The 13,129-nt window shown below is 43.7% G+C and overlaps 1 protein-coding gene across 9 annotated transcripts in view; it reads right to left on the reverse strand.

Moving 5' to 3' along the window:
- MTSS1 (MTSS I-BAR domain containing 1) overlaps positions 1-13,129 on the reverse strand; it is a 128,077-nt gene that overhangs the window by 34,041 nt on the left and 80,907 nt on the right. For all 9 annotated transcript variants that reach the window (XM_075495243.1, XM_075495242.1, XM_075495248.1 and 6 more), the window contains one exon: positions 570-654. In XM_075495243.1, coding sequence (XP_075351358.1) covers positions 570-654 — 85 coding nt within the window. The remainder of the gene's footprint in view (positions 1-569; positions 655-13,129) is intronic.

Below are 13,129 nucleotides of genomic sequence, written 5' to 3' on the forward strand. Positions count from 1 at the left end.
TCTGGTTAAAAAAGGCACACATGCAAACTACTACTTACTACAGAAGTACGTTGTTTATGTATAGCCCAGCTTACACGTGAGTTGATCCTCTCCCATTACCTCTACAGTTTAACTTTAACTGCAAAAAGGGGATGAAAGAATTTGCCTTTTCCATACTTTTTTGCTCAAAGTTTCTCTCTTGGCCACAAGCTATTTGGGCTCTCCAGTAAGCTGAGGAAGCAGCACAACACTTGCTGCTCCTTTAAAACTTAGTGACAAAGCTTAAAGTCCTGAAACAAAGACAGGTTGGCCACATCAGCAGCCGCCTGCTCAGCACCGAGCAACAGGAACTGATAGTGGGAATTTGCAGCATTTAGAGTGATTTGAGGTGACAAGCCCAGTCCCCAGAACATGCAGTGAAATCCTCCATGTTCACAACACCTAGTGTGCTGCGGGGGAGAAAACAACTGTTCTCAGTGACATGGTCAGAGATCAGCTGGAAAGCCAATGCTGGTGAACAGCTTTAGGTGTTCCCCAGTAGCAAATGAAAGACGAACCTCGAGGTCCAGGCCAGGTACAGAGCCACTCACCTTGAGAACTGCCGGAGTTTGGACTCTATACTTCTGTGCCTCATACACATCCTGGTGAGAGCAGACCCAATCTCTCTGGTACCACCTGAAAAACAAAACACGAGGCAGGTGAGACCCCTGATGAGATTCCTGCCTGTGTAGGCATGTCAACCAGAAGGCAGGTGCCAAGTCTTCCAGAACAACTGTAAACCAGATTCATAATAACTGTAGAATTGACCAGGGTATTAACCAGGCAGACCTCAGGGATATCTACCACCTTGGGAAGAGATTAATTCTTGTTCATCCAGAGACCAGAACTGAACAATTAAACACGATTAAAACACAGTTCTTCCCAGAAGCTTTACATGCCATGAGGCCAAACTCCTTGGCAGAAGAGTTAAAAGAAAAGGGTTTGAAATGTCAAAAGACAAGAAGCAAAGCTGGCAAGCAGGTAAGCATCTATGGACAGTTTATTTCCACATTTTGGAAATAAACCTAGGGGATTCGATCCAATTTTCCCATCTCTAGATTCTTTAGACCCAATGCCTCAAAAGGATTTTGCTCCTCCAGAATATGTAACTAATGCTACGTATTGCCTCATACACCACTGCCACATACCATCAGCGTATCACATGTACCTGCCATCTCAGATCACGCATATATTTTTCATTACATTGCCAGGAGGTGGCACTATTTGCTCTAGACCCTCATCTCGGTTTCTGATAACTGTATGACAGCAAGGATAATTTTTTGCAAGTGCTGCTCCTCCGAAGTTTTCCCTTTTAAAAACACACATTCCTCCATTTCCCACTTTAATCAGCATTACCAACTTTGGTCAGCCTATTAAATTGCAACATAATTTTCTTTTGATTAGTGTTAGTTTTGATAATTGCTTAGTTCCTATTTGCAAGCCAAATCTACTATTCTCAGGGTACAAACATCAACCTTTGTAGGAAGCTTTTCCGAACTGTAGTATTCTCTGGAACGGCACAGATATCAGCATCTATTTAAAAGTCTCATCTGATTATTAAAATAACCTCAGACTTGTAATATACAGTAAAATATCTTCCTTAGGCTTTAAAAATGGTATTGCACAAGTAAAAATATTTTCCTAGTAAAGAAACCTTAAATTTTAATAATTTCATTTATTTTTTAAGCATGAAAACAAGTCACCATCTTCCTGCATTCTTGCAGAATTAAACCCTCTGCCCACGAAATGGCCCTGGAACAAAGACACTAAATAACTAGACCAAACTGTGGCTATTTGGCATTTTCCATTGTTCAAAAAGATAAACAGAAAGTCCTTTGTCACTTGCCCAATTACTCATGTTTTTATAAGGAGCTTTTGAAATAATATTATTTGGTAACACTGAAGAGCTGTAGCCTTGTTGAGTACGGGTGGCTGGGAAAAGCATACGGACTCCAGCCTGGCCCCAGACCCACCTCTTCCGGCGATGCTCCACTTGCACAAGCTGCAATAGACTCTGGTAGCTCAAAAAGCCATACAGAAGATGGGGAAAGGATAACGGGGAGAAAGCAACTGGAGGAAGAGGACAATGTCCACAGCAAAAAGTGGATCTCTGTTCCAGAACATGGGCATTTTTCTTTGGAGCCGCTGCCAAGTAAAAGTAACTTGGAGCTTAATGCGGCACAGCTCCAACGGCAGAGATGGTGAAATGAACCAAACGCTTCCACGGCCATCACCAGCACAATTCCCAATCGAGTTTAAGCAAAAGGCAGGTTTTTCAGGTTGAAAACTCACTGAAATACTGGAGTATTGAGGACTGTCAATGGTTAAGCGACACTGCTTTCCTAAGCCCATTATACAAAAAGGAAGAGTCGCTTCAGAACAATAAATAGGAAATAAGGCACCATGTGTTTTGGAGACTAGGAAACAAGGGTCAGTTACTATTAATATTAAATTGCAAGGTAACAAAATTTTAACTGAAACCCCAATAACCAAAGTATAAATATATCCCCTCAACACATAGTACAGATAGATGGGCAAGGTCAGCAAAACAGCTATACAAAGTTAGGTCTATACATTGGTAGTTGTGCTTGTTCAAAAAAAACCACAACAAAATAAATAAAGCCTGGAAAAAAAGGTTATTCCATGGAAAAAACTCAAGCCCAACTGGTTGGGGATGAGGGGCCTTACTGATTCTTCCCACCTTTTGAAACTTCATGTTATCCATAAGTGTTTACAAGAGCATGGAAGTATGAGGTGTTAATTTTATTCTGCGAATAAAGACTAACAACGCAAAGGAAAAGGGAAAAAAAAGGGTTTTGAGAAGTTTTTAATGCCCCTTCTGGAAACAAGGCGTTGCAGAAGATGGGTTTTAGGAGCCTTCTCAGGAAGGGGAATGAGGGGTACTGCTGGAAAGGTGGGGAGGGCTGAGCCAGCACCCCGGCTCAGTCAGCGCGGACCTAGGGAGGGCTGCGGGGAGTGGGTCGGGGCTGGCAAGGCTCCACTTGAACATCCCATGCTGAGGTGTGCAGGGAGTCAGACAGTGCTGGCAAGGGTCAGCAAGGTGATCTGAACTCCTGAAGGAGCAGCTCTTGCCAGCCGTTTGTTGAGAAGGGTGCTGCTCAGCCCTCCCTAAACAGCGTAAATCCCTCCCAAACAGCACTTAAATTATAAACTCAACCTGCCTAAAAACGAAGCGCTGGGGAACACGATCACTCCAAATGGCTACGACATGAAAGACTTCCTGTTCCTCTGCAAAATCATAACTTGCTACAATCCATAAACTGAGTTTATTGATAAATAAACTGAGTTTACAATAAACTGAATTCAGAATAAACCAAGTTTAACTACCTTGGAAATGAGATTTCCACAGTACCACAAAATATCAACGTAATGCTTGCAGCAAATGCACATCCCCTACACAGTCCTTCCAGCCATCCTCTCCGCTCCTCTTGCGACAGGACCACTTAAAAAGAGTTCCCTACAGCCTCTTGCCACAAGGCTTACAATGCTGTTGGACACAGGCAGGAGTGAGCTTTGTTTTTACTCCTCAAAGCCTTCTCATTCGCAGCCCGCTGCCATCTCACCACGCACCTGGCAACTAACGGACAGGCGGTGCAAGCACCGAGGAGGGCAGGTGCGCGCTGAAAAGCTGCTGTGTGCCAGCACCTTCAGCCCCAGCAAAGGGGAACCGGTCTCCGTTCAACGCACGCTGCTACAATAAGGTCACTACGCTTTTCCAATTCCTGTTTAAAAGCTAATGTTAGTGGTGTCTAATTAAATGTAGGAGAGAGAACCTTTGCAAGAGACAAGGGGCTTTTTAATTTTGGCACTCACTGGATTAGCAGAGGCAGGAACTGTGTCCAAGTGTCCCTACATACCTACCCAGGTGAGACAGCCCACGGAGCCCACCTCCTGCAGAGTTTCTGGATGCCAAAACAGCAGCAGCAGCATTTCAGAAAGGATCACCTCCTTGGATATGCCAAAACAATTTGCGCTTTAAAACAATTTGCGCTTTAGGGGTGCCTCAGCAATCCCTTGTTAAAAATCAGCCACCAGACTGAAGGAAGGACAGTACCAGCCCATCTCCTCCCACGCCTGAATCCCACTGCTCCTCCTCAATGTATTAAATACTCCAACAGCACTGGAGTTAAACAGAGCTTTACCTCCCTGTTCCCAACTGCGAAGAATGAAAATGCTTCCTGAGAAGGCAAAAAAAAAAAAAAAATACAGGCCTCTCACCACCCCTTAATTTATTCAGTTGGAGCATCATGGCCATTACCGATGCATTCAGCAGTCCTTCCAGGGACACGTGCAGTGCAAAGGGTTTATCTCAACTGCCAGCAGGTTTCTGCAAGGGCTGGTTCCCACCAGCGGAACTGCACTGATGCTCCTGTTTCCAAAGGGCTGGGATCAGCTGACTACACAAACTGGCAGAAGGGAACCATTTCGTATCACTGCAGTGGTTTGAAAATGTCCAAACGTAACAAGGGTCATTAGTTTGGATTTGCTTCTTTTACCCAATCTCTGCCAGAAAGCCTTAGTGAACAAGAGTAACATATGCTTTATATAAATTATCGTTCGATATTACAGTAGTAGTTTGCTCACAGAAGGAGCAGGTAGCCAACGTGCATACTCTGCAAATGGAGATGGACCTTACAAGCAACATTAATGTGTGTGCAAGTCCTGGTTATTGGCTATGCAGCTGAGTATTCAAAATCTGGTAAGAAGTTTATTGCACAGGGCTATGCCACAGTCACACAAAACCTGCTTCAGCCTCCAAATTAATTTACAGTTTATCTTTTCAAAAAGACCAGCTCCATAAGTGACCAATTGCCTTGACTTACTCAAGGACAGAGCCATGAGCCAGGCGGGCAGAAGACCAAGTGGAGATAACTCCTTCTTCAGTGCTACCAACACACAGACTTGGTGGCAAAAAAAGCATCTGAAACAGAAGTGCACCAGGAGTATGCTGAAAGCACTGCCCGTCTCCACTTCACTTACAAGCAGGTCCCTGGCAAAAAGTCATTACATTCTCCTGTAGCTATAATTTCCTGAAGAGAAATACTGGGGCCACAATAGCAAATTTTATCAAACCAAGAGTATGTTGGGTGAGTGACCTGGGCTCCATTCACTGCTCTGCAGCTATGCAAGTTAAGCTACTGTGCCTTGGGCTCTGACTTTATAAAATGAGGCTGTGAATTATCTGCTTCTCTGACATACTACAATAATTCATCCATTAAGGCAAACAATGCTTGGGAACGGTGTAAAGTAATACTTCGAAACTGGAGACGAGAGCCGTATTCATCAGAATTCCCACTCAGAGAAAGTGGCTTAACAAAATGCTCCTGTCAAATTTGATTAGAAAGTGGGCGATAACATCTGCCTTATTTCTCATAAGTAAAAGGCAACCCTGCAAGGCAAAACGTGCTTTCGCTCTCACCTTCCCTGCTTCTCCCTATTCCTGCCTAGGCCTGTAAAAGACCAAAAACCTTTTTCATGTCAGATAGTTAAATGAAAGCCTGTGGACCACGACACTACAATGAGTCGGCATAAACAGCATAAATGATTTTCTTTCAATGCGTGCTTGTCATTCAACATTGCAGAGAGATAACAGGGAGAGATCGTAGGAGAGAGACTCAATTGTTTTACTGGAGTCATTATATTTGTATTTAGTAATGATCATATATCAAGGAAATGATTATTTGATGAAATGTGCAGCTGTACAACTGCACGGCCTCTGTATACTCCAAACAACCCACTACAATCAACCTCTTCTCCTCCGCCTCTCGCTTTGCTGTTGAGCAGCCCCAGAAGGCTCAGAAGATGACTGCCTTTCAGGAAGTGCCTTTAAGGCTCCGACTTATTAACGAGCTCATCTTTATCTTCAAGGGCAGAGTCCAAATGTGCCGGCTACTTCCCTCTCTCCCAAAAGGGAGAGAATGATGAAAAAATGGGTGTAATACTTTTGTAATTTCAAAGTTATCAGAAGAGGCTTCCATTTTTGAGCAAAGATTAAAGCAGGAGCGGAACACAGGCTAGATTATTAAACACAACTCTGAACACGGAGGCTATGACAGGATGACATAGGACATTTTAAGTTAATGGTCATTACTCAATCCTTATCCAAACTCACGCTTTTAGAAGAGCAAGCAGTTTCCATCACTAATTACACAGGGCATGGACCCTGATCTTGCAAAACTGTTTATGCAGATGCCTCCATGAAAACTCAAGGATGATGGGATCAGTGCCAGGGTGTTACAGCAGACAAGGAAAAAAGGAGGGCTTTTGTCTAAAAGTGACCAGCACAGGGGTTGTAAGCATTACTACTGGGACAGAAACCTCAAAGTGGAGCTATGGTAGCACTTTATATTTCATGGTGTCAACAGCCTTCAGGTAAGACTTGTAAGTTGGAAAACCACATCAAGAACTGCAGACAACAGAGGGATGTTGTTCAGCATCTACCAGCCAGAAAAAGAAAACAGGATACCCTTATTCCTACAGCTACTAAGAGCCTTTCTGAGCAGCGCTTGGCAAGGTCTCTGACAGTTGCTGCTCAAAACCAGCTAAAAACTATTTCCTGAAGTATTTAAAAAAGAAAAACCAAAACAAAACATTTTAATTTAGATACCTTTCAGAGAAGACTTGACCAACAAATGCAGATTCAAGGTCAAACTCACCTAAGGATTTTAGATTAGCCAAATTTAATAAAACAACTGTGGCAGACCATTGTCATGTACCGCATCTCTGCGGTTGTCATTGCAAAGGAACAGCTTGCATGCAATGTTCAGTCGAGCGCCCTTTTGGGCAAATTACTTGGAAAACATATTTATAGAGGCCTGATACGAAGTTGTCACATTTGCTAGAGCCCCATGCAGTCCAGACGATCCTGAGAAGAAAATGCAGTAGATGGTTTATTTTCTCTTTTGCAGAAGAAACTAGCATTTATTCATTGATGGGACTAGCAGGATCTCAAATTGTGTTTGCGTTGATTTTAAAGGAGGAAGAAGAGTTAAGGAGAAGAGTTGCAGTGACAGCTAGTTAAAGCAGTAAAGAAGCAAAAGGAACAGGAAACCTGAGCCATCCCTAGCCCACAGCCCACCCTGGCAACTGCCAACTTTAGGAAGTCCTTAAAACAGCCTATGACCATGTTCCAGTCAGCATGTTAAAGAACATTCAAGAAAGTTCGTAGGACGACTTCTGATCTAGCTTATTCATCTGCTCAGCAGCATTTTTGCTTACCCTAGCTGTTCTCCTAGCAGAACACTGGGCAAAATCCTCACCCCATGGGAGTCAACACGAGCACTGCCATTAAACAAGCAGGGTCAGAATTTCACCCATGCACACAGAGGTCACTACACAGTCCATCCAACATATTAAATACGGTCATGAACCAGCCCTGCTATGATCTTTGGACAGTTCGGGTTTAGTTAGCCTTCAGGGCATGCTGAAAAGCTCACCTGTGGCCCTCTGCTTTTAAAGAGGATGTCACACACACAAGTAGCTGAAAATGCTTTGGGAAGGTTTAAGTTAAGTTATCGTAGGATGCATCAATTCAATTTTGGAGAAACTAAGAGTCTGTCACTGATTCACAAACTTGTAAGAGACACAAAATGCATCACTGAACCATGACATCCTGTTAGAGAGCAGTAAAAGTCCAGGCAGAACTGTTTCCCAGTAACAAAAGCCTCAAGTTCGAGCCTGTTTGTGCCAGGAGTGCAAGCTGGCTTGGTCCCTCCTCCTCTCCCTTTCATAAATGGTGTTGCCAGCACAGATAGCAGTGTTTTGCTTCTGGAGATTTCTTTCAATCCATCCCTCCTCGCAGGTGCTTGTTGCTCATTTTTATGAACCCAGAGTTCCACATCAAGGTTTTAATGCCACAAAAATAAAGCATCATTAGAAACAGATTTGCTTAGAAGAGCAAATACCACACTTGTGTTTTCCAAGGGCCATTATTTACATTTTATTCTTTGGAATAGAAATAATTTCATTACTGAAAACATATAGGGTCTGCTAAACATCTGTACTCGCAATGAAGCTGTGCCCACTAATACTATCCATAACTTTTCCCCATTTTTTTTCAAATTTATAGTCGAACATATTTCTGAAATCATTCTATGAATAGCTACGTAAACCTAACGCTCTTAATCTGAGCAGATCCAACTGCTTTGCTCCAAATGCTGCACCCACTGACAACTTAAGAAAGGCAGGCGACATGAGTCATCAAGCTCAAAGTCCAAAAAAAAAGGGAGCACGCTAATAAAAAGGACTGTTTGTAATGAAAAGGGAATTCCTGAAGAACGTGAGACCAAACCTACGTGCTATTTCGGGAGTAACCCCTCACCTGTGCAGCATCCCAGAGCTCAGCCGCAAGCCGACGGGTATGTGAAGGCTGGCTCCATCAGCCAGGGATACTCGCTGCACTGAGGACCACACTGCACTGCGTGCTCCAGATGGCAAAAAGATGGAGACCTGGTTCAGACCTATTTAGATAGCCAGACCCATTGATCTCCATACTTTCATGAATCTGGCTCTAAATGAATGCTTAATGTCAACCCTATGTGTGAAGAAGGCAGTAATTCAAGATCCTTACGTTCTTCTGAAGTACAGCTCTTTATTTTGTCTGGGCACAGCTATGAACTGCTATGTAATCTGATTAGACGCCAGCAATATTCAATGACGGGAAGGGATAATACACTTAGAGCAAATGGGTTGGAACACCAAGTGCAATTCCACCACATGCTCAGCAGCACACACACTGCTTATTTTGAACTGGCAATTTCCACAGAGATACCTACAGGTATCTCTCCTCTTTGTGTTCAGCTATCGTCTTGCAAACACCTCTGGCCCCAAAAGTCAAAAGCTCCTTAATCAGGTCTCCCTACCACCTGTGCTGCTGATCCCAACCCAGCAAGGATTTCAGCTACGACCAAATGGCTGCTGCCTCCAAAGCACAAAATCAAGCATGACCAGGACAAGCAGGTGCAAAAAGCAGAAGAAAAAGATTATTTTTTTTAAATCCAAGTCAGCAGATCTAACTGAAACCCCACAGCAAGCAGATCTGCAGAATAAGGCAGTGCTATTTTTACATGCTGTCACTTCTTCCTACAGAGCACGCTTCCTTAGTGAACAGAGGGAAAGATCACAGAGGGACAAAGGGAGGTAAAAATCATTTAAACTACCTTAAGAAATTATCAGTTCAGGAAATCTTAGAGAAAGTCCATTATGTTTCAGTTAGTTATATAGAGATACAGCATCATCAACCCATCAAAAGACTCAACGCACACCTAACCCTTGAGCACAGCACCCTGGTCCCTGGGCGCAAGGGGGTGCTCTGCCCCAGCCCCAGATATTCGGGGACATGGTTCCCTCTTGCTGGGGCAATGTCGTGCCTTTGCTCAGTGTTAATGATCTCTAACTGCAACTGGCATATATGGGGGGGATGCTGGTGGTGATGCTACAACAGGCAATAAATCCTCTTTCTGGTACTTTCTCAAGGCAGCTGCTCTGTGTGCTCCAAAGGCCATTGAAAATAATCTCAAATATGTATTGAAATATCCATGGCTCAAACTCATCCCCCCTGATTTATTTAGTGCGCCTCAAAACTCATTTGGCCTGGTAGAAGCCTGGTAGAAGCCTAGAGATAAAAAAACACATCGCCTTTGCAGACTTCTGCTCTAAAACTCAGGAGACTCGTCAGCAGACACACGGAGAACCTGCACACCTCTTGAATTGAGTGGCAGGTAATGAAAGGGTAACAAGAATCCAGGGCACTAGTGTTTACAGTTATCCAGATTGCCCCAAAGCTCATTTTGCCCAGTGCTATATATAAAGACAGTTGTGCTGTTCATTGGATCAGCTCTCAAACAGTTAACCAGTTCTGTCCTCAGTGATAGGCTTTTTTTTTTTGGCAGCATCCCACTTATTTTCAACTTCAGCTTCCTCAGCCTTACTACAAGATAATGAATTTTCACAAAAGCAAAGGAGAATGTCACCACATGGGTTTGACACCAGCTGGCTGCTTAAGCCCGCAGTACGAAGGAATTTGCTACACAACACTGAATGCGGCTTTAGAAAAAAAGTAATATTCCACCTGTTACAGAAAGTGAAATGAGGACAGTCACCTTCAAGCAGAGAAACCAAGCAACGAAAAAACATCTTTGCGCTTTTGGCCACAAACTCAATAAACAGGTGCTCAGAAACACACAGCAAACTCTGAATTCAAACTTTCGAATTTACAAAAGGTACGGGCATTTTCTCCTTTACTTGTAAGCAGCAAGTGAATCAAGCTTCACACAAGAACAAGACTGCATGCAGATCAGGTGAGACAGCTTACAAGCACAGGATCATGCTCCCCAGATCTTTGGCTGCTTTGAACGCACAGATTCATATGCTCCGCAGGCAAACTCCTGTTTATCCCACAAATCCTTCCAAACAATCTAAGCTGTCAGGCTGCATTTAAAGTGTGCCTGCTTAAACCATGAAGAGTGCAGCAAGAGAAAAGCTTCAAGAGTTCTTTGATTCACAAAAAGAAAAAAGCACATCTTGCAGAAAAGATCAAATGAAGCCGCAGAGGTGTATGGCATTACAAACACGGCATATAGCAAGACGCTTAGCAGCGCCAATTGGCATGCAAACACCGAGGAGGTGCTCATCTCTTTCCGCGAGGACAGCGACTGGATTTCTCCTTCCAAACAAGCTCTGTTGGACTGCAGCGAACACATCTCTGACCACTGGAACAGCAGATGCATGTAATTCTGCTGTACTTGCCCGCTGCGACACACACACATGCAATGCACACCAGGTTTGTAAGATCTGTGCAAGAAGGCTAAGTTTTAAAATATCACTCAGTCACCCTTAGTAAGAACAACTGCAAGAAGCTTCAGGAAACCAGGATTTGAATCAATGAAAAAGACTAGAAACCAAAAGACAGAAGGAAAATGAAGATGAATTAAAAACAGGGCTTTACAAATCCTGAAATTTAAGCCTTGAAAGGGGAGCAGAAGCTATCCCTGTGCCCACAGAAGTTGCTTTACAGCACCGCTTCTCCATCATTTTAGCTGTTCCCTCACTGCAGAACAGAACACCTTTTGTACCTCCTCCCATTGAACAGCCCCAAGGAGAGGAGCAAGAGGGGATTCGCATCTTACACTCCACACAGGACAAACCTTCACAGTACTATTACCATTCTAGTCAAGTTCTGCTCATCTTATAGTCCTTAATCATCAAACCAACCGGGGCTGGACAGTTTTAAATAAGGCTGCCAACCACATACAGAGTGCTGCTAAGGCTTTTGTAGCAATAGCATGCAAAACTATGTTACTACCTTTCTTAGGGGATGCCCCTCCTTCCACTGCAGGGAAGTCCACATGCCTGTACTGTTCCCCTCCAAATACTGGTGTAACATCCTTCCTTTCAGCATCTCATGCAACAGAGAGACACGAAACAACTCAGGCTGGAGGGGACCTCGGTAGGCCATGTGGTCTGCTTCCCCACTAAAAGTAGGGCTAACTTTGATGGGGTTCCTGGGGGCCTGTCCAGTCCAGCTTTGAGTGTCTCTATGGGTAGAGACTCCTGGGCTCCTCTTTCAGTTGCTGACTAGTACCACTGTGAAAATTGTTTTCCTTACCTAAAATCCAGAGTCCATTGTCCCAGCAGTTCAAACCTCCAGTTTTCCAAGCGCCTCTTGGGAGGCTGTGCTCCCGTAACACTGCTTTGTCAACGTAACACAGCAAATACATGTGGAAAGTGTTTATTGGTTTTATCCAAGTAAAAGCTTTCATGCCAAAGGAATTCAAACATCCACCTTATGCACACAAAACAGCATTGTGACAACCCAATCTGGGAAAAAATGACATCTGTGGTATTTTCAAAATGACACAAAACCAATTAAAGTTCACCTACAAAAAGCAGCCGGCCCAACCACTAACTTGTTCAAATGCATCCATGTACGTTTATTTTTGTTGCATTTCTTAGGGTTTCTCAAAAAATTAATTCACAGTATTTTACGGTTGAGCTGATTTTAGTACAAAAACATTCATCTGGTCATTTGACATCTCTGGTAATGCAGGAAATCCATCTAAACGTCACAGCTCCTCACACGCTCTGATGCTCCCTTGTTCTTCTAACAGACGTCATCAACCCGCACCTACAATACACAGTTGGCTGTGACCTATTGCTATTAATTTATCTATTAAAGACAAAAGGAAGTGTCAAAGTTGAATGGAGGATTTCTGACCTAGGCTTTAAGCACTGTAATGCACAAGACTAGCATATAAATTACAAGTTTAAAGGAAAGTGCTCAGAAAGGGTCACCTCCTATTTAGAATTTATTAAGTACTCCCCCCAGAGACCACCCTGATTTAGTACCGTATAACCCATATTCCCACATTTCACAGTGATACTATTACACAAAAGGTTTCTCTTCCTTCCATCCTGCTCAGCCATGTGAAGCAGGAATGATCAATTCACCCAGCTCTTCTACCAGAGATGGTCAACTTGAGGGACAGGTCACTCAGAAATTACACACACACAAACATGCTCACAGTTACTGAGAGCTTTAGGAAACCCACATTTGTAACACTGTGCTGGACATGCTGGGGAAGAAAGGCCTTGGATCACTCAACAGAAAGTCATCTTGCCATGTGGTCTCAAAACCAGTTTGTAACACACAGGGCCAACAGAGACGATGAGGTTTTATTTTGCTAACCGAAGGGAGAGCCCCCAGGTTTTGGAAGCTTTAAGACTTGGGCTCTAGTCCCAAATCCCCAAGCGTAAGCTTGACTCAAATCCATCTGCTGCTCACCAGCATGTTCAGCTCTGTCTGAGACTGAAAGGCAGAAATCTTGGAAGACAGTGAAAAATACAGTCTGCAGAATAAGGATGCAGGCACTCTGAAAAGGTGTGCAGGCAAGAGGCAGTTACTGAATTGCCCACCTTCCCCTGATGGGCAGTAATGCTTTAAGGCACTGATTCATGAGCTGTGTGTTTCCAGACAACGGTGTGTACCCTACCGCAAGTCCACAGGCAGCGCAAAGCCCGGGCTGCAATACAACTGTGTCGAGATCATGGCAACCAAACGCCGTACAGAGCAAAGCATCTTCTCACCGTGTAC

Source organism: Mycteria americana, chromosome 2 (assembly GCF_035582795.1).
Source record: "Mycteria americana isolate JAX WOST 10 ecotype Jacksonville Zoo and Gardens chromosome 2, USCA_MyAme_1.0, whole genome shotgun sequence".
Taxonomy (NCBI): Eukaryota; Metazoa; Chordata; class Aves; order Ciconiiformes; family Ciconiidae; genus Mycteria; species Mycteria americana.